The 25,308-nt window shown below is 37.0% G+C and overlaps 1 protein-coding gene across 1 annotated transcript in view; it reads left to right on the forward strand.

Annotated features, from left to right (window-relative positions):
* Positions 1 to 24,065, forward strand: part of RPAP3 (RNA polymerase II associated protein 3) — a 45,108-nt gene extending 21,043 nt beyond the window's left edge. The window contains exons 10-17 of the mRNA XM_003252248.3: positions 5,264 to 5,385; positions 7,268 to 7,338; positions 7,449 to 7,550; positions 15,963 to 16,201; positions 17,208 to 17,394; positions 18,462 to 18,559; positions 19,237 to 19,337; positions 22,415 to 24,065. Coding sequence (XP_003252296.2) covers positions 5,264 to 5,385; positions 7,268 to 7,338; positions 7,449 to 7,550; positions 15,963 to 16,201; positions 17,208 to 17,394; positions 18,462 to 18,559; positions 19,237 to 19,337; positions 22,415 to 22,500 — 1,006 coding nt within the window. The 3' untranslated portion in view covers positions 22,501 to 24,065. The remainder of the gene's footprint in view (positions 1 to 5,263; positions 5,386 to 7,267; positions 7,339 to 7,448; positions 7,551 to 15,962; positions 16,202 to 17,207; positions 17,395 to 18,461; positions 18,560 to 19,236; positions 19,338 to 22,414) is intronic.
* The last annotated feature ends 1,243 nt before the right edge of the window (positions 24,066 to 25,308 follow it).

Consider the following 25,308-nt stretch of genomic DNA (forward strand, 5'->3'; position numbering starts at 1 on the left):
CAACCTCCTAAGTAGCTGGGTCTACAGGCATGCACCATGACACCTAGCTAATTTTTGTATTTTTAGTAGAGATGGGGTTTTGCCATGTTGGCCAAGCTGGTCTCAAAACTCCTGACCTCAGGTGATCTGCCCGCCTCGCCCTCCCAGAGTGCTGGGATTACAGGCATGAGCCACCGCACCTGGCCGAAATATCTGATTTCTATTGGTGACACAGTGATAGATACTGTTGTCTGCATTTGTATTTGAAAGAAAGCTAAATTTTCTTTGAAGTTTAGTGAAAATAGTGATACAGTTTTTTTCCTAAACAAGTTTCTACATCCCTCAGAGAATCTCAGGTTAGGAGCTCCTGTCATAGAAATAAATTTTGATTATATCTTTAACCTCATTTAAAGTAAGAGATATCACTAGAGATAGATTCTTTTGTTGACTAGTCAGAGTAAAGATCATTGCATCTCTTGCTCACTTATGAAAATTTTGATTTTTGCTATCAAAGAATTGTGCATTGGTTTAAAAATTGTAAAGCCTGAGTTTGTTGGTTTGACTAATGCTAAGAGTAATGCCTTCTTACAGGTGAGAGATTATATATGCATTTATAAGATATCTAATTTATTGTATTAGTTTTATTTCTTTAGTTTATAATCATATTAGTGGAATATATTATACCAAGTTAGCAGAGTATATTTTAAATTAAAATAACTTAAGACTCTTATTTGTATCTTTTTCTAGTGTATCTTTTAGATTCACAGTTAATATCAGAATTTTTTTCTGTATGTGGAGACTGTTGTTACGTATTATGGACTATGTGAGGAACATAAAAAAGCAACATTTCAAGCTTGAACTACTCCTAGTTTAGGTAACCATCCTATAGCTTGAGGTTCTACAAACTGTGTCAAATTAGAGCTAATTAGAACCAGCAGTATAGTCAGTCTTACCTACCAGTGTGCGGAGTAGCAGTAGGGAGTAAGAAGAAATTCACCTAGTTAGGCCAACCAGGATTCCTGGAGAATGTGCTTTCTGGAGGTGATAGTCTAAATTAGTAGTTTGCATTGGGAGATGAGCAAGACATCCTTGAGTTACAGTAATGGAGTGCCTGTGAGCTGGCAAATTGTGGAATGTAGGGTGGTAGATGGTTAGCTTCAGAAAGGCTGAAGAAATAAGAAGATAATCATAAATAAGGACAGAAGTTTGGGCCAACATTGTAGCCCTTGAAGAGGACTGACCAAGAACAAATCTGAGTCCTATTCTTAGAGGGAGTAAAGCATAGATTTAGAGATAGGATAAGAAGAAAATAACCCAGTAGTATTAGATATTAGATTTGGGAAACAGGGTTGAGAGTTGGTCACAAAAATAAGGTAGAATTTTGGTTGCTGGAACTGGAATCAGACTAAGACTTGATTTAGTAGAGGGTGGTTCACTTAATGGTGATTAGGGGCTGCATTTACACTAGAGCCGGAGTAGACCTAGTGAGAGGTGACAGTGTGCTGGCAGTCCTCACAGCCCTCGCGCGCTCTCGGTGCTTCCTCTGTCTGGGCTCCCACTTTGGTGGCACTTGAGGAGCCCTTCAGCCCACCGCTGCACTGTGGAAGCCCCTTTCTGGGCTGGCCAAGGCGGGAGCCGGCTCCTTCAGCTTGCAGGGAGGTGTGGAGGGAGAGGCGCAAGCGGGAACCAGGGCTGCGCGCACCGCTTGTGGGCCAGCTGGAGTTCCAGGTGGGCGTGGGCTTGGCGGGACCCGCGCTGGGAGCAGCCGGCCGGCGGCCCTGGGCAATGAGGGGCTTAGCACCCGGGCCAGCGGCTGTGGAGGGTGTACTGGGTCCCCCAGCAGTGCCGGCCCACTGGCACTGTGCTCGATTTCTCGCCAGGCCTTAGCTGCCTTCCCGGGGGGGCAGGCCTTGGGACTGCAGCCCGCCATGCCTGAGCCTTCCCCCGCCTCCGTGGGCTCCTGTGCATCCCGAGCCTCTCTGACGAGCGCCACCCCCTGCTCCACGGCGCCCAGTCCCATCAACCACCCAAGGGCTGAGGAGTGCGGGCACACAGCACGGGACTGGCAGGCAGCTCCACCTGCAGCCCCGGTGCAGGATCCACTGGGTGAGGCCACCTGGGCTCCTGAGTCTGGTGGAGATGTGGAGAACCTTTATGTCTAGCTCAGGGATTGTAACTACACCAATCAGCACTCTGTATCTAGCTCAAGGTTTGTAAACACACCAGTCAGCACCCTGTGTCTAGCTCAGGGTCTGTGAATGCACCAATCGACACTCTGTATCTAGCTGCTCTGGTGGAGCTTTGGAGAACCTGTATGTCGATACTCTGTATCTAACTGATCTGATGGGGACGTGGAGAACCTTTATGCCTAGCTCAGGGATTGTAAATGCACCAATCAGCACCCTGTCAAAACAGACCACTCGGCTCTACCAATCAGCAGGACGTGGGTGAGGCCAGATAAGAGAATAAAAGCAGGCTGCCTGAGCCAGCAGTGGCAACCCGCTCGGGTCCCCTTCCACACTGGAAGCTTTGTTCTTTCGCTCTTTGCAATAAATCTTGCTACTGCTCACTCTTTGGGTCCATGCTGCTTTTATGAGCTGTAACACCGCGAAGGTCTGCAGCTTCACTCCTGAAGCCAGCGAGACCACGAGCCCACTGGGAGGAGCGAACAACTCCAGACACGCCGCCTTAAGAGAGGTAACACTCACCGCGAAGGTCTGCAGCTTCACTCCTGAGCCAGCGAGACCATGAATCCACCAGAAGGAAGAAACTCCGAACACATCCGAACATCGGAAGGAACGAACAACTCCAGACGCGCCACCTTAAGAGCTGTAACACTCACCGTGAGGGTCCGTGGCTTCATTCTTGAAGTCAGTGAGACCAAGAACCCACTAATTCCGGACACACTAGGGCAGATGGACCTAACTGAAAATCAGAAGGAATCAGGGCTAAGGAGCTAGGCAGAGATGATAGTTTTTCGCACTCACCATTTTTCTATTTTTGATTAGTCTGTCTTTTTCTCCAACCACCTAAAAGATATTTGTTGATTGGATTTTTCTAAATTTAGTTTACAAATGGAGTGCACAGGAGACATTTAATAATTTTAAAGGACTTACGTGAGTCCATTTTCAAAGAATAATCATCTACCTCTGTGGCAACTTCAGACTTCTAGAAAAATTGTTGGGTTGTCTTCACCTGTACAATGGAACATGCAATTAAATATGCAATTGAAATGATTTCCTAAACGTTTATCTTCTAAATTTTCTTTGAATTTGGGTGTTGGAAATTTTTTGATTTACTTATTCAGCAAACATTTATTGTGCTAAAATGTATCAGGTGTTCTGTGAGGCACTGTGGAAGGTATTAAGTATACAAATATTAAATGTGCAGTTGTTTTTTTTTTTTTTGAGATGGAGTCTTGCTCTGTCACCCAGCCTGGAGTGCAGTGGTGCGATTTTGGCTCACTGTAGGCTCCGCCTCTCGGGTTCATGCCATTCTCCTGCCTTAGCCTCCCGAGTAGCTGGGACTACAGGCACCCGCCAACATGCCCGGCCAATTTTTTTTGTATTTTTTTTTAGTAGAGATGGGGTTTCACCATGTTAGCCAGGATGGTCTCGATCTCCTGACCTCGTGATCCGCCCACTTTGGCCTCCCAAAGTGCTGGGATTACAGGCGTGAGCCACTGCGCCCGGCCAGTGTAGTTGTTTTTAAGAAACCCGAAAGTTGCAGGGAGCGACAGAAAAGGAGACCAATATTTGTAAAATACGCTAAGGTAGCACCATGAAGGACACGTGCTATAGGAGTTCAGAGTGGGAAGAATACTGGCGTAGACTGAGTCCAGGCAGAGGAATTCATGGAAAGCATCTTGAAATTGTTCAAACCAAACTGAGATCTAAAGGAGTAGTATGAGTTAGGTGAAAAAACAGGAAACAGGTCAAGTCTAGTGCAGGTTCAAAGACATGGGAGTAGGCAGGTTGATGGTACTTTAACCTGGAAAGGGTGAGTGGTTCATATTATGGCTGTTATTGCAGGGGACAGTGGCAGAGAGAAGGCCAGATACTCAGGCAGGCCCCCGACTTTGCGCTCCAAAGGAATTTGACTTTATCCTGAAAAGTATGGGGGCCATGCAGGTATCTTGAATGATATAATCAGGCAAGTAGAAAATAACATTGATAAGGGCATGAACACAGATACGTTCTTTATCTTTTGCTGGCAAGTGAGTTAAATAAATCAGAGATGTTTAAGTTCATTCGAAATTCTGATTTTTTTTCATATGAGATCTTGTTTTGAGGGGAAGATGACATCCATCTAGGCCTTGGGGAGAATGCAATTACAGGAGTGTTTTTTTTTTTTAATATTCTTATGAAACTTTTCAGACTTATACAAAAGTAGTATAATAAACTCCATGTGTCCATCATCTAGTTCTAACAAGCCATACTTCTTTTGGTCATATTTGTTTCAGCATTTTCCCCCTGAATTATTGTAAAGCAAATCATAAGCATTATGACGTTTTATCGCGAAAGAAAGGATATTTTATACATAACCATAACCATTAGCACTCCTAAGAAATTAACAATAATTCATTAATGTCATTAATATATGAGAATGTCTGAAGTTTTTTTGTTGTTGGGTTTTTTTGGTGGGGGGGTTTGAGCTCTTCTTAAGCACCTTGTTCTTGTAGAGCAGTAATGAGTAAGTCTGTAAGTCTGAATTGATTGCTGGTTGCATGGCTGAGTAGAATTTATGCAAAGTATTAGATGATATGCTATCACATTCATAGCAAGTTCTCATTTTTTTGTTTTCCTATGAGTATGGAAGGTTTACTGTGGGTAAATGTTAATAAAGTTTTATTGGAAAAGTAATGACCGGTGTGAATTAAAATAATGCCGGTTAAAATAAAATGTAATACTTAAAAAAAAAAAAAAAAAAAAAAAAAAAAAAAAAATTCTAATGTAGTACCTGTGCATATTGAGACTTGGAGAAGAGGTAGGCTGCCAGCAGTGGTGTTCGTTTGTCTGCCTAGTCATATTTTTGCATTATTATTTCATCGCTCCAGCAGACTCTCCTAACATTCCCTCAATCTGGTACCTTCTCCCTCCTCACCAAATGATTCCGAGATTTGGTGAGAATAAAAAATTTATAAAATAGTTCTCCACTTCAAACACAGATTTAGGAGTTAGTGATTGAAATTATATATAAGCTTTTTAAATTAGAAACTTAGTTTATATGACATTTTTCCATGAGCTGCCTTTTTTCCAGTCAGTAATTTTATCATGTTCAATAGATATGAAGAAGCTGAAAAAGACTGCACACAAGCCATTTTATTAGATGGCTCATATTCTAAAGCTTTTGCCAGAAGAGGAACTGCAAGAACATTTTTGGGAAAGCTAAATGAGGCAAAACAAGGTAAGACTTTATAACAGCTGGCACTCAGTCATCCTGATGAGTGCCCAAGTTATAGAAGCAGAGATTCATGTAGCTTACTCATGGTTCAAAGATACTGAACTTAGGGAATTATGTTTTCTTTCCACAGTTTAGATCATGAATAGATTTGGAGGAATGCAGCTTCCGCAGTGTACCAGATCATCCTTTTGTTTAGTAGCATACAGTACATTCTGGCTAGTTGCCAGTCAACATTAGTGAAAAATTTTAATTATAGATGAGAATGGAAAAAGCGATAAAAAGACAAGAATGAAAAGGAAGGGGAATCAGTGTTGTTGAGCAAAAGCGACTCACTGTGTGATATGCTTGAAGCCAATACTGTGACATCAGGTTTTTGAGAAAAGGCTTTATTTATATTGAAAGTTGACTCCCAAAGAGACAGGAATCAAACCCAAATCTGTCTCCTTGTCCTGGCCTTAAGGCAGTAGTTTCATTAGAAAGGATTTAGGGAGGTGGATACTGGAATTAGCAGGTAATTAGTGGAAGGAAAGGGAAAAGTTATTGGGCATATGTAGCTATCTCTTCATGCTAACTAATGGATTGCAGGTGCAAATTTGGAATAGTAGGTAGAACTTGGTGGAAATTCAGGCTGTGACATCAGCAAGCTCGTTTTTGTGCAAACTCCACTTGGCCATCTTGGTTCCAACCGATTTCAGCCGTTTTTTTTTTTTTTTAAATCCCAATAAGCAGAGGACGTTTCTTTGTTTAGCAAGTTGTATCTTTTCCTATCTGCCATCCTGCAAACTGAAGAATTTCTGTTAGTGATTGATTTTTTTTTTTAAACTCTTTGGGCTGTGGTTTTATCAGCAGGTAGGGAATGGAGGATAATGGAGATCTGATGCCATTTTAATTCTTGATACTATTTTTTTTTCTTTGTTTTTATGGCCTTCTCTTTTAGGGTATTCATTGAATTAGTCTTTTCAGAGAACCAACTTGGTTCTCCTGTGTGTGTTTTCTGTTTAATTTCCTTCTGCTTTTTATTTTATTCCTTCAACTTTCTTTTGGTTTAATTTGCTGTTTTTCCAGCTTCTTGAGATCAGTACTTAGATCATTGATTTTCAGCCTCTGTTCTTTTCTGGTATGTGCATTTAAAATCTGGCAGTTTCTCTATAAGCCTGTTAGCTACAGCAGTGTTTTTTTTAATTGTGGTTAAAAAAATATGTAACATTAAATTTATTATTTTAACCATTTTTCAATATATAGCTCAGTGGCATTAAATACATTTACATTGTGCAGCCATCACCACTGTCCATCACCAGAACTTTGTCATCATCCCATTCTAAAACTCTATATACATGAGACAATAGCTCTCCATTCTACTCTCCCCCCAGCCCTAGTAACCTCCATTCTACTTTCTGTCTCTGAATTTGACTGTTCTAGATATCCTATGTGAGTGGAATCATGCAGTATTTGTCCTTTTGCCTCTGCTTATTTAACTTAGCATAATGTCCATGTTGGAGCACGTATCAGAATTTCATTCCTTTTTAAGGCTGAGTAATACTTTGTTGTATGTAATTCTCTTATTCTATTAATATTTTACATTTAGTGAGTTACTCTGTCATTTGTTTACGTGGTGAACTTTGCTAAGTTAGATGACCTCTAGGGGCCTCAGTTTTATCACCTTTAAAGTGGGGTTGTAGTGAGGCTTACGTGAAAATTCATATACAACAACTACAACAGTGTTCAGTAAACGTTCTTACTATAGCTCACCTGTTTCCTAATAATCTGAGTAAAACTTCTTGAGCTAAAAATGTGATTACTAACTGAATGTATCATGAATATACATGTGAATATGAAAACTCCACATTTTAATTATGTTGTAATGTTTTTAAAAAATTCACTTTAGATTTTGAAACTGTTTTACTTCTGGAACCTGGAAATAAGCAAGCAGTAACTGAACTCTCCAAAATTAAAAAGGTAATGTATTCTTTTCACCCAAACATGGTCATATTTTCTGAAACATAAATATATTTTATTTGTTGTTTAATAAATATTTTGATAGTTATGATTATAAATTTACTTTCAAGGAATTAATTGAGAAAGGACACTGGGATGATGTCTTTCTTGATTCCACACAAAGACAAAATGTGGTAAAACCCATTGATAACCCACCGCATCCTGGATCAACTGTAAGTAAAGTACTTTCATTTTTTCCTTGCCATTTAAATATGTTGTAATAGGAGAATTGGAAACCAACCATTGTATTAATAAACTTTTTTTTTTAAATTATACTTTAAGTTCTAGGGTACATGTGCACAACGTGCAGATTTGATACATAGGTATGCATGTGCCATGTTGGTTTGCTGCACCCATCAACTCATCATTTAAATTAGGTATTTCTCCTAATGCTATCCCTCCCCCAACCCGCCACCCACAACAGGCCCCAGTGTGTGATGTTCCCTGCCCTGTGTCCAAGTGATCGCATTGTTCCATTCCCACCTATGAGTGAGAAAATGGGGTGTTTGGTTTTCTGTCTTGTGATAGTTTGCTGAGAATGATGGTTTCCAGCTTCACCCATGTCCCTGCAAAGGGCATGAACTCATCGTTTTTTTATGGCTGCATAGTATTCCGTGGTGTATATGTGCCACATTTTCTTAATCTAGTCCATCATTGATGGACATTTGGGTTGGTTCCAAGTCTTTGCTATTGTGAATAGTGCCTCAGTAAACATACGTGTGCATGTGTCTTTATAGTAGCATGATTTATAATCCTTTGGATATATACCCAGTAATGGGATTGCTGGGTCAAATGGTAATTCTAGTTCTAGATCCTTGAGGAATTGCCACACTGTCTTCCACAATGGTTGAACCAATTTACACTCCCAGGAACAGCGTAAAAGCATTCCTATTTCTCCACATCCTCTCCAGCATCTGTTGTTTCCTGACTTTTTAATGATTGCCATTCTAACTGGCATGAGATGGTATCTCATTGTGGTTTTGATTTGCATTTCTCTGATGCCCAGTGATGATGAGCATCTTTACATGTGTCTGTTGGCTGCATAAATGTCTTCTTTTGAGAAGTGTCTGTTCATATCCTTTGCCCACTTTTTGATGGGGTTGTTTGTTTTTTTCTTGTAAATTTGTTTGAGTTCTTTGTAGATTTTGGATATTAGCCCTTTGTCAGAGGGTAGATTGCAAAAATTTTCCCCCGTTCTGTTTTGGTACCAGTACCATGCTGTTTTGGTTACTGTAGTCTTCTAGTATAGTTTGAAGTCAAGTAGCCTGATGCCTCCAGCTTTGTTCTTTTTGCTTAGGATTGTCTTGGCAATGCGGGCTCTTTTTTGGTTCCATATGAACTTTAAAGTAGTTTCTTCCAATTCTGTGAAGAAAGTCATTGGTAGCTTGATGGGGATGGCATTGAATTTATAAATTACCTTGGGCAGTATGGCCATTTTCACAATATTGATTCTTCCTATCCATGAGCATGGAATATTCTTCCATTTGTTTGTGTCCTCTTTTATTTTGTTGAGCAGTGGTTTGTAGTTGTCCTTGAAGAGGTCCTTCACATCCCTTTTAAGTTTGATTCCTAGGTATTTTATTCTCTTTGTAGCAACTGCAAATGGGAGTTCACTCATGATTTGGCTCTCTGCTTGTCTGTTAATGGTGTATAGGAATGCTTGTGATTTTTGCACACTGATTTTGTATCCTGAGACTGCTGAAGTTGCCTATCAGCTTAAGGAGATTTTGGGCTGAGACGATGGGGTTTTCTAAATATACAAGCATGTCATCTGCAAACACGACAATTTGACTTCCTGATTTCCTAATTGAATACCCTTTATTTCTTTCTCTTGCCTGATTGCCTTGGCCAGAACTTCCAACACTATGTTGAATAGGAGTGGTGAGAGAGGGCATCCTTGTCTTGTGCTGGTTTTCAAAGGGAATGCTTCCAGTTTTTGCCCATTCAGTACGATATTGGCTGTGGGTTTGTCATAAATAGCTCTTATTATTTTGAGAAACATTCTGTCAATACCTAGTTTATTGAGAGTTTTTAGCATAAAGCACTGTTGAATTTTGTCGAAGGCCTTTTCTGCATCTATTGAGATAATCATGTGGTTTTTGTCGTTGGTTCTGTTTATGTGATTGATTATGTTTATTGATTTGTGTATATTGAACCAGCCTTGCATCCCTGGGATGAAGCCAGCTTGATTGTAGTGGATAAGGTTTTTGATGTGCTGCTGGATTCGGTTTGCCAGTATTTTATTGAGGATTTTCACATTGATGTTCATCAGGGATATTGCTCTAAAATTCTCTTTTTTTTGTTGTGTCTCTGCCAGGCTTTGGTATCAGGATGTTGCTGGCCTCATAAAATGAGTTAGGGAGGATTCCCTCCTTTTCTATTGATTAGAATAGTTTCAGGAGGAGTGATACCACCTCCTCTTTGTACCTCTGGTAGAGTTCGGCTGTGAATCCATCTGGTCCTGGACTTGTTTTGGTTGGTAGGCTATTAATTATTGCCTGAATTTCAGAGCCTGTTATTGGTCTATACAGAGATTGAACTTCCTCCTGGTTGTCTTGGGAGGGTGTATGTGTCCAGGAATTTATCCATTCCTCCTAGATTTTCTAGTTTATTTGTGTAGAGGTGTTTATAGTATTCTCTGATGGTAGTTTGTATTTCTGTTCGATCAGTGGTGATATCCCCTTTATCATTTTTTATTGTGTATATTTGATTCTTCTTTCTTTTCTTCTTTATTAGTCTTGCTAGCGGTCTATCAATTTTTATGATCTTTTCAAAAAACCAGCTCCTGGATTCATTGATGTTTTGAAGGGTTTTTTTGTCTCTATCACTTTCAGTTCTGCTCTGATCATAGTTACTTCTTGCCTTCTGCTAGCTTTTGAATTTGTTTGCTCTTGCTTCTCTAGTTCTTTTAATTGTGATGTTAGGGTGTCGATTTTAGATCTTTTCCTGGTTTCTCTTGTGGGCATTTAGTGTTAATAAATTTCCCTCTACACACTGCTTTAAATGTGTCCCAGAGATTCTGGTACGTTGTGTCTTTGTTCTCATTGGTTTCAAAGAACATCTTTATTTCTGCCTTCATTTCATTATTTACGCAGTAGTCATTCAGGAGCAAGTTGTTCAGTTTCCATGTAGTTGTGCAGTTTTGAATGAGTTTCTTAATCCTGAGTTCTAATTTGATTGCACTGTGGTCTGAGAGACAGTTTGTTGTTATTTCTGTTCTTTCACATTTGCTGAGGAGTGCTTTACTTCCAATTATGTGGTCAATTTTGGAATAAGTGTGATGTGGTGCTGAGAAGAATGTATATTCTGTTGATTTGGGGTGGAGAGTTCTGTAGATGTCTATTAGGTCTGCTTGTTGCAGAGCTGAGTTTAGGTCCTGGATATCCTTGTTAACCTTCTGTCTCGTTGATCTGTCCAGTATTGACAGTGGGGTGTTAAAGTCTCCCATTATTATTGTGTGGGAGTCTAAGTCTCTTTGTAAGTCTCTAAGGACTTGCTTTATGAATCTGAGTGCTCCTGTATTGGGTGCATATATATTTAGGATAGTTAGCTCTTCTTGTTGAGTTGATCCCTTTACCATTATGTAGTGGCTTTCTTTGTCTCTTTTGATCTTTGTTGGTTTAAAAATCTGTTTTATCATAGACTGGGATTGCAACCCCGGCTTTTTTTTGCTTTCCATTTGCTTGTTAGATCTTCCTCCATCCCTTTATTTTGAGCCTGTGTGCGTCTTTGCATGTGAGATGGGTCTCCTGAATGCAGCACACTGATGGGTCTTGACTCTATCCAATTTGCAGTCTTTGTCTTTTAATTGGGGCATCTAGCCCATTTACATTTAAGGGTAATATTGTTATGTGTGAATTTGATCCTGTCATTATGATGTTCGCTGGTTATTTTGCCCGTTAATTGATGCAGTTTCTTCCTAGCCTCAGTGGTCTTTACAATTTGGCCTGTTTTTGCAGTGGCTGGTACCGGTTGCTTCTTTCCATGTTTAGTGCTTCCTTCAGAAGCTCTTGTAAGGCAAGCCTGGTGGTGACAAAATCTGTCAGCATTTGCTTGTCTGTAAAGGATTTTATTTCTCCTTCACTTATGAAGCTTAGTTTGGCTGGATATGAAATTCTGGGTTGAAAATTCTTTTCATTAAGAATGTTGAACATTGGCCCCTACTGTCTTCTGGCTTGTAGGGTTTCTGCTGAGAGATCAGCTGTTAGTCTGATGGGCTTCCCTCTGTGGATAACTCGACCTTTCTCTCTGACTGCCCTTAACACTTTTTCCTTCATTTCAGCCTTGGTAAATCTGACAATTTTGTATCTTGGGGTTGCTCTTCTCGAGGAGTATCTTTGTGATGTTCTCTATATTTCCTGAATTTGAATGTTGGCCTGCCTTACTATGTTGGGGAAGTTCTCCTGGATAATATCCTGAAGTGTGTTTTCCAACATGGTTCCATTCTCCCCATCACTTTCAGGTACACCAGTCAGTCGTAGATTTGCTCTTTTCACATAGTCCCATATTTCTTGGAGGCTTTGTTTGTTTCTTTTACTCTTTTTTCTCTAACCTTGTCTTGTCGCTTTATTTCATTAATTTGATCTTCAGTCACTGATACCCTTTCTTCCATCTTTGTGGTTTAACCTACCTTTGGTCTTTGATGTTGGTGACCTGAGTTGGAAATGTAGAAATCACCCTTCTTCTATGTTGATCACACTGGGAGCTGCAGATTGGAGCTGTGCCTATTCGGCCATCTTAGAACGCCCCCTAACTCTTAAAGGAAATGTGGAAGAAAGGGTATCAGTGACTGAAGATCAAAATGTTGAGATGCCTTACTGGGGCACCCCCCCCCCCACCTTTTTTTTTTTTTTTTTAGAATCTTTAAAAAATACTTCCTAGGATTACTGACATATAAGGGAAATTTAGCAGTGTTTAGAGTTTTGGGATAACTTTTGAAGTGACTATTTTAATTTAACACTATCAATTTAAATATTTCTACCTATTTCTCTTATATTAAAGGAATTTCAAGCAGTTTTACATTTTATAGAAATTAAATCTTTGTATTTTTATTACTGTTCTTTTCTGAAGTTGGGATAAACACCCTTGCATCAAGTAAATTATGAAATATACATACAGAAAAGTACACAAGACAAATTATGATTTAGAGAAAATTACAAAGTGAACACCCATGAAACCACCGAGTCAGAAAATTAAAAGACATCACCCCTAAAAAACCTCTCTATGTACCCCTGACTGATCAAGATCCTCTTCTTGCCCTCTTAAACTGTTATGCATAGACGATCCTTTGCATAGCAGTCAGTTTTCTCTATTAGAAATAACAATTTCATAAGGAAGTCAGAGGAGGTATTTTTATCCTCTTTTTATAAAGGCAAAAAAGGAGAGAAAGTTTGTTTTGCTACATTTGTACTAGTTAGTAGTAGCAAATAGATTTCTTAGTTTAATACTTTTCCAGTGCATTTAATATGACTGTATTTTTTTTTTTTTTTTTTTTTGAGACGGAGTTTCACTCTTGTCCCCCAGGCTGCAGTGCAGTGACACGATCTCAGCTCACTGCAACCTCCGACTCCTGGGTTCAAGCGATTCTTCTGCCTCAGCCTCCCTTGTAGCTGGGATTACAGGCACCTGCCATCACGCCTGGCTAATTTTTGTATTTTTAGTAGAGACGGGGTTTCACCATGTTGGCCAGACTGGTCTTAAACTCCTGACCTCAAGTGATCTGCCCACCTTGGCCTCCCAAAGTGCTAGGATTACAGGCATGAGCCACCATGCCTGGCCTATTATGACTGTATTCTTGGTAATACTGGTTGTGTGTGTTGTGTGTGCCAGGCATAAATCTGGTTGTTTTCCCACATTATGGTCATTTTCATGTATTTATTTACTGTTCTTTTCAGTAAAAGTGATTATTTAATTAAATGTAGTTTAAACTTTTACATCTTTGTAACACTTCTTTACAAAAATTAATTCACAAGTTTACAGAAGGCCTTTGTTAGATGTCACTGTCCATAATTATGAAAACATTGCCATGTGATATGTGTAATATCCCATGACTAATACACCATAAGTAGCTTTTACAAATTTGTTGGGTCCACCTTCTTGTCAAAAATGAATTTATGTTAATAGTTGTGAAAATTACAATGTAAATTTAAATCTCTTTGGCAATATGACAAAACAAAACACCTCTAGGAAATGAGAAATCTCGGGGTAAACTGTTCTGTAAATGATCCGAAATCAACAAAGTTGGTATCCTAGTGGGAAGGGAAAAAAATTGCTGTTGATTTTTATAATGGATCTTCATGGTAAAAAAATGTGGGCATTATTTTTAAAAAGCAGAGGATAGCAGTTTGGTATAATGCCTTTGAGACTGGATTTGAGCCCCACTTGATAAACTTTGCAATCTTGAGCAAGTTAGTTAATCCCTGCGTTATCCTTACTTTTTCTCCTTAAATTGAGAATAACTCACAGATTAGTTTATATCAAAGGAAATAATGTGCATAAATGCTGAGGCAATTTCAGGTGAAACAAATTTTAGTTTCCTTTTTAGTCACGTGTTTGTGACACTACCTGGTAACCAGAGAAAGTGGTCAGGAAAGAAAGGAAGACTACGGAAAGTAGAGAGAGAAGAGAATGAGTCTCAGGATTATTGAAATGAAAGGCTAGGGCAGGGTAGTCTGTGCTTGAAGGGCTGGCAGCTTGGAGGTATTTTTAGCAAACCTCTAGACAGAGTGTAGGAGAGCAGAGATGTAGGTGAACTTGGGCCTGGGGTTTCCCCTGAGAGTGGTAATAAGTGAAAGTTTTCCTGATCCTTTAGTCTCTGCTAAAATATCTTATTTTGCTTTATTTCCTTTTTTTTTTTTTTTCATTTTTCTGTTTCCCGATGTCAACACTTCACCTATTTGGTCCCTTTTTCTCTTTATTCCTTTGTTCTTCTCTCTCTCTCTCTTTAAATGGTCACAATATACAACTAAATAAAATGTTACGCTTCTGAGTCATGATTTTAAAAAAGGAGTGAATTGAACCTTTCATATTTCCTTAAGTTCTTTCTTTCTATAGTGGTTTCTTTTATGGTTTACTCCTGTTACTAGCGTACTGTTCTTCCCCACAGTCCTTCCAAGCTGTCATCAGTGACTCTCAGTGGCTCTCAGTACCCCGGGTCTACACTTAACAGAGACCAATGATTAGGAAATTCATAAATTCAAATCATTATTTACATATCTGTTGTCAAGGAAAGGGTTTAATACACATATCCATTCTTGATCAGTATCTTGATAAAAACTTTTGCTGATATAGTTCTTAGCAAAGCATAGGCCTTAATATGATTATTCTTTAAAATAGAACTGCTTGAAGAATTCTGTTATAAATTTTCTTACAGCTTTTTCATTTTTGTACCTTCATTTAGTAACACTCATTTATTACCATTGGGTCATATCTTAGCTGCATTAATGGGATTTCTGGTTTTAACATTGAGTTTGTTATCTATTGCAGAAGGAGAAGTGCTTATATTTACAACTTTTCAATTTATAATTCAACTATGTAGTTGGAATGTATACTTAGAGTACATTGAGGAAAGTTTTTTTCTCTTTTCTAAAGATAAAACAAATTTCAAACATATACAAAAGTATATAGCTGCAACTGTTAATCAATATTTGCAAATTTTAGAAGAAGCTTTTCTTGTTTCATTTTTCAATACTATTGGTGGAACAATAGCTCCTCAGTGTATTTCTGTGTGTTTGGTATGATGATATAGTGAAGAATATTGTTATATTTTATTACATATACATATATTATTAAATATCAGCATAAGTTGAAAATGTCACGTGTGTAGTGATCGAGATAAACAGTGAAAGCCATTTATTTTATTAAATTGGAAAAAAGGGTTTACTTTTACCAACTTTGTGAATATTACTTGGCAGATTTTTAATCCTGGGCTAGTTTTATCCAGCTGCTATATATTTAGACAATGTGTTTAGGTTTTAATGATAGTCTATCCCATACATAATGCTGGTTATTGTCTGCCCTTATTCCACTTGCCTTCAGTTAGTCCACAGTACTGCTGTTGGTTTGGTAATTTCTTTGCTGTATTGCCCCTAGAATAGAGTCCAAAATCCTTTCATGACATCCAAGTCCCTTCATAAGCTGTCTTCAAACAGCCTTTCAGGCTTCATCTCCACCATGCCTTGCCTTGCACCAGCCCCACTGGACTTCTCACCTTTCCACTGACTGTGCTGTATCCTTCAACTTTGCCATTCCTGTGTGCTTTTTCTGTGAAGGCTTCCCTCATGCCAGTGTTTACCTTCCTTCCTGTGTTCTCTTAGCATTTTGTGCTTTCATCTCTTAAACATACCCATGGCCTTATATATTTACGTATACATCTCTCTCTCCCTTGTTTCGACCTACCTGGGATAAGTGCTTTGTATAGCTTTTTATTTTTGTATTCTCAGACTCCTAAGTCTGTCTAGCCACCAAATTGAATTTACTAATCACTGGGATATTAGCTGTAAGAACATTGCAGCCTTTTAACTTGTGACCCTAAAATAGGAAACCTTTAATATTTTGATTTAAGGAATTGATTTTAATTGTTTTAGAAACCACTCAAGAAGGTTATTATTGAAGAAACTGGTAATTTGATCCAGACTATTGATGTGCCAGATAGCACTACTGCTGCTGCTCCAGAGAATAATCCTATTAATCTAGCAAATGTAATAGCTGCCACAGGCACCACAAGTAAGAAGAATTCAAGCCAAGATGACCTTTTTCCCACAAGTGATACTCCAAGAGCAAAAGTATTGAAAATAGAAGAAGTCAGTGATACTTCATCCCTGCAGTGAGTAGAAATACTGTTATTTGATGATCATCCAGAATGGGATAATTCCAATGGAGAATTGATATTACTGAGACTTCTGATTTGTACTCATCGTGCTAATTTTTTGAACTGCCTAACTTAAGGTTCTAGCTTTTCTTTTTTATTTGTACTTATTGTAAGGGTGATTTTGCTTAAGGAATGATTACTATTTTTTTTTTCTTAACCACAGTGTGAAATTTAGAGATGATAAGAAGGTATCTTGAAAATTGATTTTGTTTAAAAATGTTCATTTCTAGGATTTCAGTTTTATTATTTAGTTCAGCAAAATTTTAGTTTTTTCAAAGGAAGCTTCATAAAAATGTAGAATTTATGGATTGCCATTATTTCATCCATTAGTATTTAAGACTGCTGTGGACTCTAACTTTTGTTTGGCATTTAAAAAATAGTTTGTGTTTTTTTCTTAATAATGAGAATATAGAAGATACAGACTAATTAGGTTCATTTTGAGGTATGGAAACCTTACTCATATATTTTTACATTGCCACTCAACAAACCTGCTAAAAGTTGTTTTTTCTTTTAAACTTTGAACTTTAGTAGTACTTTTATTTAAAGTGATAGTATAGATCATGGGACAATACTATATAGGCAATTTTTTTGGAGGAAGCATTTCTTCCTTTTTGGAATATCTTGAAAATGATCATTTAGATTTTTGAAGGGCTAAATCATTAGTGTATGTGACATGGTAATTGAAATATATAGAAATGGTGTACTCAAAAGGTGGATAGGTTAGCTGCCCAGCAGAGGAGAATAGTCATTACATAGCCAGCATGTGAAAATTTGTAAGAGCATAATCTATTTTGCCAAAAAATGTTTATATATTATTAGCTGCAATAATTGAATGCTTGTATAATACAAGTAGATAATATATTAATAAAGTCAAAAATTTAAAAATTTTTATTGATATCTCCTTGATTGAGCTTTGATTATTTATGGTTGTTTTCTGTTTGATACCTCTGAAATATTTCAGACCTCAAGCCAGTTTGAAGCAGGATGTATGTCAGTCTTACAGTGAGAAAATGCCTATAGAGATAGAACAAAAACCTGCTCAGTTTGCCACAACTGTTCTTCCTCCAATTCCTGCAAACTCATTCCAGCTCGAATCTGATTTCAGACAATTAAAAAGTTCTCCAGATATGTTGTATCAGTATTTAAAGGTAAGAGAGAGGAAGGTAGTACTTCTGTTGTAAGTAAAAGGTCAGAGAACTTCTTTTGTCACTTTATAATAATGGTGCCATATTTGCTTTTTGTAGGATATTATTGTAGAAATTATTGTAGAATACATCACCCTGGTCAGACCATTTAAAAATATTTACAACCAGGGAACCTTGATGTTCTCCTTTGGCAATAGATTCTGTGTCAAATTCTATTGTCTCAAATAACTTAATCTAATTTCATATATATTAGCTTAAGCTTAATCCTTCAAAAAAAATCCTAAAATATATTGAGTGTCTTCTGTGTGCCAAGCAGCGCTTGCAATATGTAGGCAATCATTCTTGTAATATTTGCTTTAAGAAAAAAATCAAATTTTATGAAATTTAGCAAATAATGGATTAGCATGGTCTTTTTCAAGTGTAATGAGAGTAACATTTCCTTATAATTGTGCAATATAAAATTACTTCCAAATACGTTTTCTCGTGTAATTCTACTTTTAAATATCTCCAGTTGTGTTTATTGCTCTTTGAGAGCCTTTAAAGTTTCCTGTCTCTCTTAGGATGGTGTATATCTCTTCTGCTCATAAGATTTTTCTGTGACTAGAACAGAGTGATTATCATGCAGTTCCTGTAACTTTCATTCTTCTATCATAATTGCATTTTAATGTGACTCCATTATTATTCATAAGTGCTAATGCATAGTAGTTATTATTTTCTTTTTGTTTTGGATGGAGTTTTGCTCTTGTTGCCCAGGGTGGAGTGCAATGACGCAATCTCAGCTCACCGCAACCTCTGCCTCCCATGTTCAAGCAATTCTCCTGCCTCAGCCTCCCGAGTAGCTGAGATTACAGGGATGTGCCACCATGCCCGGCTAATTTTTTGTATTTTTAGTAGAGATGGGGTTTCTCCATGTTGGTCAGACTGGTCTCGAACTGCCAACCTCAGGTGATCCTCCCACCTTGGCCTCCCAAAGTAGTTATTCTTTACTATTTTTACCCAAGCAGTTGTTGTGTAATTTGTGATATTTAAGTGTTGCCATCAAGTAATTGTCTTTTTATTTTTTTTTCAAGCAAATTGAACCATCTTTGTATCCTAAGTTGTTTCAGAAAAATCTGGATCCAGATGTATTCAACCAGATCGTTAAAATTCTCCATGACTTTTACATTGAGTAAGTCAAGTTTTTTTTAGTTATACAGTAAGTCCTCACTTAATGTCATTGATAGGTTTTTGGAAACTGCAATTTTAATTAAAATGATTAAGACATAGGAACGTAAGTCTTGTTTATATCAATTGGCCTATGGTAAAATTGGTTTGTTTATACAGCATGCTGTTTTACATAAAGTTGCAGTTTTCACGAACCTATTGATGATGTTAAGTGAGAATTTACTGTACTCTTACGATGCTATGCTATTTCCAATGATTTGGGAAGTTCATTCTCTTTGAATGTATATAGCAAATTAGCAGCATATAGCAAAGTTAGCTTTCTTGTAAGTTTCATTGTTAACAGAAGTTGCAAGGAAATGACAAGTAAAGACAATAAAAAGGGAAAAGTTTAAAAGGGAGGAAAAAGGACTATAATTTTTTTGTAGAGAAAAGTAGGGTATGGAAGTGACCAGTGTTTTAACAGAATAATAGTTTCTATGCTAAGCTCTTATTTGAGAATATTGTAATTTCTTCAGTTGACTTGATAAATCTCTTGATTTGGGCATTTAAAATATAGGTAGTATCCAGGGGAAAAAATGATGTCATTTATGTGTAATTAGAAGTATTGTGTTAGTAAACAGAATTATTAATAAATGAGCTGCTTTTAACTGATCATTTGTTTTTATATTTGGATTATTTCAGGAAAGAAAAGCCATCACTCATCTTTGAAATCTTACAAAGACTTTCTGAACTAAAAAGGTTTGATATGGCAGTGATGTTTATGTCAGAAACAGAGAAAAAGAGTAAGTTCTATGAAAGTTTTCCCATGTTTATTTTTGTACATTGCTTTATTCATTCAATAAATAATAGCTGACATTTATTGACTACTTATTGTGTATAAGGTTATATTTAATTATTTATATTTAAATTGTGTTAATTATATGAAATTATATTTAAGTTAATTAAATTGGATAACAAGAACAGTTAAAATTGTATTGTTAGTCCTGACAATATTATGAAGTGTAGGTACTGTTTTCACTCTCCTTTTACAGAGGAGGAAACAGGTATAGAGAGGCTAAGAAACTTGCTAAGGTCACATAGCTAGGAAGCCAGACCCAGGATTTGAACCCAGGCAGTCTAACTCCATAGTCTGAGGTCTTCTGCTTGAAAACGCAGTAAATGGTATAATGGTCGAGTTCCTACTGTTACTGAGTATGTAAAGGATCAAAGCCACAGGACCATGTAACTGGGCGAGGTACAGGAAAGGCCTAATCCATTCTGAGAGAGGTAATTTCCTTGAGTTTGATTTTAGCTGAATTGTCGAAGTGCAAGAGTCAGAGGAAAGGCTGAGCAAGAGAGTTTTAGACTGAAAGGATGATACATGCAGTGGTTCTGAGGCAGGAAAGAGCAAATTGAGTCCAGAGAATTTAAAATGGTATGGCTGGATTGTAGAATAGGGAGTAATAAGTGGCAGGTGATGAACCTGAAGAATTGTATTTCTTTTTTATTTCCACATCACAATTTTTGGCATAAAGAGTCCATTTTGAGAAATCCTAATTAAAGTAAAATTGCACTATGCAGAAACTTCAGTTGCTCAGAGTTTTGGGCTATACTCATTTCAGGAAAAAAGAGAAAAGTCATTAACATACCAGTGTATCTTTTTTTTATTTTTAAAAATTAGCAAAACTCAGTGTACCATTTTCAGATACCTCCTGTACTAAACATACATGGGCTTCTTTTATTTCTTCTTTATCTTTTTAGCAGTGATGTTGAATGATTTTAAAACAATAAGAAAGATACTTTTGAAATGATACTTAGGGAAGTGGACATGTAATTTAGATATATATTTTTTTTAGGCCAGGCATGGTGGCTCATGCCTATAATCCCAGCACTTTGGGAGGTTAAGGCAGGAGGATCGCTTGAGACCAGGCTGGCCAACATGGCAAAACCCCGTCTTTACAAAAAATACAAAAATTAGTTGGTTGTGGTGGCGTGCATCTGTAGTCCCAGCTACTCGGGGGGCTGAGCTGGGAGAATCGTTTCAGCACGGAAGGTTGAGGATGCAGTGAACCATGATTGTGCCACTGCATTCCAGCATAGGCAACAGAGTGAGACTCTGTCTCAAATAAATAGTTAAATAAAAATAAAAAATATATATATATTAAAATATATATATGTATATTTTAATAGTGAGGGTTTAAACCAAAAGTTTTGGTTTTAACTTTAGTTAACCAGAAATGTTCCTTGAAATCCCTGAAAAATGTTACTGTTTCTTATTACTGTTTTGACCTCATCTTTTACCACTCTTGTTTTCAACCACTGTGCCCCATTATAGTGGTTTTATATAGCTTTTAATATACCAAACTGTCAGCCGGGCGCAGTGGCTCATGCCTGTAATTGCAGCACTTTGGGAGGCCGAGGTGGATCACCTGAAGTCAGGAGCTCAAGACCAGCCTGGCCAACATGGTGCAACCCTGTCTCTACTAAAAATACAACAAAAAAAAAAAAAAGAAAAAAATTAGCTGGGCATGGTGGCAAGCACCTGTAATCCCACCTACTTGGGAGGCTCAGGCAGGAGAATCAATCGCTTGAACCTGGGAGGCATAGGTTGCAGTGAGCCGAGATCGCACCATTGCACTCCAGCCTGGGCAACAAGAGTGAAACTCTGCCTGAGAAAAAAAAAAAAATTACCAAACTGCCAAACTTATTTTGGCCTCAAGGACTTTGTGTTTGGCTATTCTCTTAACCTAAAATATCTTCCTACATATCTTCACTTGTGTGCTTCTTCATTTGGTTTTCACCTATCACCACTTCAAAGACGTCTTTCTTCACTGACCCCCCGTGAACCTCTCTCTTCTTACCCTGCTTTATTTCTCTTCGTAATACATTACTAGCTGACAGTGGTTCATGTGTATGTTTATTATATCTCCCTCTCTAATAGAATGAAAGCTCCATGACAGCAGGAACTTTGTCTACCTCGTTCACTGGGCCTCAGTGCTAGTACATAATAACCCCTCAGTGTCAGTGTGTTGAATGAATGAATTTATTGTTACTCTAATGTGATAAGTTCAAGGTATCCGAGAATGCAAGTGGGTTCTTCAGACTGGCTGCCCAATAGTAGTGTCTTGATGGGGTTTCCACTGTCTGCTAAGTTAAACATGGAAAGCGCTTAGAATGGTTCTGGCATGCAACTAAGTATTCAGTAAATACTTAGCTGTTGTTATCTTTTATTATTGCCATTATCATTAATAACTGTTAGCTAGTTCTCCAGTTTTAATGTTGAGAAGCATGAACTAGAACAGTGTTTTCCTAATGTTGAGTGTCGACCGATCAGTGGTAGTAAATATGATTTTTTGTGATTCATAGTCTTAATTTTTAACATGTAGTAGTTTTAATTTTGTAATATAAAAATATTTAACTGTCTCATCAAGTGTGATTTCATCAGTGTCATTGCTGTTTTTCATTTCCAGTAGTGATGTAAAGTTTTCTTTTAAAATAAAATGATTTAGGTTTGAAAAACAGTTTAGTTGAAATAAAAATATTAAGTAAATAAAAGTACACTTGTTACACAGATAGGGTAAACATTTTTAAGGTAGTACAGAATGAATTAAGTTTAATCTGCAAGATTAATATCATCGAGAATGCAGGGGAAATTTTATATTGCTAAAGCAAAATATTCTGGAAAGAACCATTGTTGGATTGCTATATAATTTTGTGTTCTCAGATTGGCTTTTTAAATATCTGAATTAGAATTTATAAACCTATTTATTGCTTTAAAATGTAAAATGTTTTTGACAAATCAGATTGCTCCTTTTAATTTACATTTTGCTTGGTTTTTAAAAAATGAGATTAAAATGGAGAATTTTTTTTTCTTTTTCAGTTGCACATGCATTATTTAATCACATAGACAAGTCAGGATTGAAGGATAATTCTGTTGAAGAACTCAAGAAAAGATACGGTGGTTAATTTCCATTTTTGCTGAAATAATTGTTTTCGACTTTCATATGTAAATTTTTTCTACTGAAAGTGTTTTGCTTCTTAAGAAAATGAAATTATATAGCAGGAAAGGACTATCTTTGAACGTAAGTTAATTAACTATAAGGTGAATTGTGATTTAACTAGTGAGAATGGTATTCAAGTGAATTCTTAAGTGTTTTTCTGAAAATAAAAATATAAACAATGAGATATGTTTGTAAGGATCAGCATTTTATTTTATGAGTCATTTTAAATGTTAAATTTAGATACATTCTTCAGTGACCCATAAATGTAACATTAGTTTTATATTTTCATGAGTTTTTGTAACTAACCACTTGCCAAAGCTGCTTCATTAGCATATGAATAATTACCTTTGTAAAGAGGAAGTTAGATAGTGAGATCCTTTCTTTATCAAACTTTTAAATGTTATTGTGCCAGTTCACTAACATGAAGTTATTTAGTTGCAGGGTATGTATTTTTAGTATTTATGTTGAAAGAAAGAAGACTTTTAACTAGACTTTCAAACTAGGTTAATTGAAGTAGCACAGTATTCTTACATTTTAATGCCATAGGGTTTTTTCCCTTATGATATCCATGTTACATAGCAGTTAAGGACAGATAATCTAATGCAAGGTGTAACAATGTAAAAATTAGTAATGTTTAAAGTACTAATTAGCATATAGCCCATATGTTTGTGTTGGATGTGAGTGTAGCGTTTGTAAGCTTTTGAAAGTAGGGCTAGAACTCTGCCCATCCCTGTACTCTGCATAGTACCTAGTACAAACCTTTGCACATAGTTAGGTGCTCAACTGATACAAAATTTAATTGAATTTGACGCAAGAATCATATTAAGTAAATGTTTAAAGTAGCAGCAGCAAATTTGGGGCATGGTGTAAACACTGGTAAAACCAGTTAATTTTAGAGACTATCAAGTTGTAAAAAAATATTAGAATACCATCCTATAATTGTTATCAGCATCAATAAGACAGTTCAGTTTACAATTTTATACAATATTGTGGTTAATTTTTATTGCCATTAGACATATTACTATTCTTATGAATTGTTTGAGAAGTAACCATAATTTATTTACAGAGATAATTTCTTCAGGTTGTGGTATAAATTATTGAGATATGTTTGTTATTTGGATAGTTTGAATGCTTTACAATACACTTAAGATAGAGTTTATTAACTTTGTTTATTGCTAAATGTATTATGATATATAAACAGGCAATGGAATTTAGCTTTTTATCTGCTATGATCTGAATGTTTATATCCCCCACAAATTCATATGTTGAAATCCTAACCCTGAAGGCGATGGTCTTCGGAGGTGGGGCCTTTGGGAAGTGATTAGGTCAGGAGGGCAGGCCCTTGTAAAAGAGGCCCCAGAGAGCTTGTTCACCAGTTCCACCACGTAAGGACACATAAGAAGGCACCATCTACGAACAAGAAGGTGGGCCTTCACCAGACACCAGAGACCAGAATCTACTGGCATCTTCATCTTGGACTCCCCAGCCTCCAGAACTGTAAGAAATAAATTTCTGTTTTTATTAATGTAAGCTACCCAGTTTGATATTTTATTATAGCAACCTGAATGGACTAAGGTATGATCCTTTGAAGAAACTTATAAGGTAGTCAGGGCAGGTAATGTTATTGTCATTCTTAACATAAGAAAAGGAGGCTCAGAGGGTTAATGTTCTCTGCATGATTATAGAGCTAAAAATTGGCCAAACCAGTTCAGAACGTGCTGTCTTCTCTTAATGTAGAGCTATTTGAACTACTCCCAGCTGCAGCTTTTATGTTGTGTTACCTGTGTAGAGACTGTTAATTGAAGAAGTACAGATCACAAGACTTTACTATAGAATTTGAATTTTAAAAAATTTCTGATGTTAGCCTGATTTCTCCCCAGAGACATTTTCGTGTAGTGATTTAAGATCAGAGGCTCTGGATTCAGACTTCTTGAGTTTGAATTCTGGCTCCATCTGGCTTTAGGGCCTTGGACAAATTACTTTTCTATTCTTTGTTTTTGAAATCTGTAGAATGGGTATAAGTGAGATTGAACGAATGCACACATTTTGTTTTTGGAGCAGGGCTGGATGTATAGTAAGCTACAGTTGTTACTATTATTATTACAGTTACCATCATTTCCTAAAAGTGATTAGAATAAAGAACAGTCTTTAGGGGCTGTCATATTGTTGCCTTATTGCAAAATAGCATAGTGGTTAATAAAGTCATTTTTGGGTCAAATAACGTGCGTATACAACCTATTGCACTCAACTAGCTTGTGAATTTGGACATACTGCTTAGCCTCTCTAAGCTTCAGTTTCCTCTCATATAAAATAGAGTATTAGTAAATGCCTACCTCAAAGATTTTTAGAAAGGCTATTATGTATAAGTATTAGCACATTAGTGCCTGTCACATAGTGCTCAGTCATTTTTATTAATAATAGTAATAGTATTGCCTTAAGGGTACAAAAGCAGTACTTTCCCAAGTGGTTTCTTTCTGGAAATGTAGTTATTTACTGTTAATTGTATCTTTTGACTTGATAGCAACATTTACATCATAATTATTCTTGTATTGTTGGCGGAAGCACCATGCCCGTCGTTTATTGGCTGCCTCCCACTCTTGTTTTAGTTACACTCAATTCAATAAATTGATGGGGTATACCCAAGTCCTCACCATTTTAACAATTTGTGCTAATGCATTTGAAAAAAATTTTACTTCCAACCTATAAATCCATTATCTCTGTTAACAGAAGGCATTTCTGAACACAGTACCAAGGCTCATTTTACCTTTTTACA

The sequence above is a fragment of the Nomascus leucogenys genome, chromosome 8 (genome assembly GCF_006542625.1).
Source record: "Nomascus leucogenys isolate Asia chromosome 8, Asia_NLE_v1, whole genome shotgun sequence".
NCBI classification, from domain to species: Eukaryota; Metazoa; Chordata; class Mammalia; order Primates; family Hylobatidae; genus Nomascus; species Nomascus leucogenys.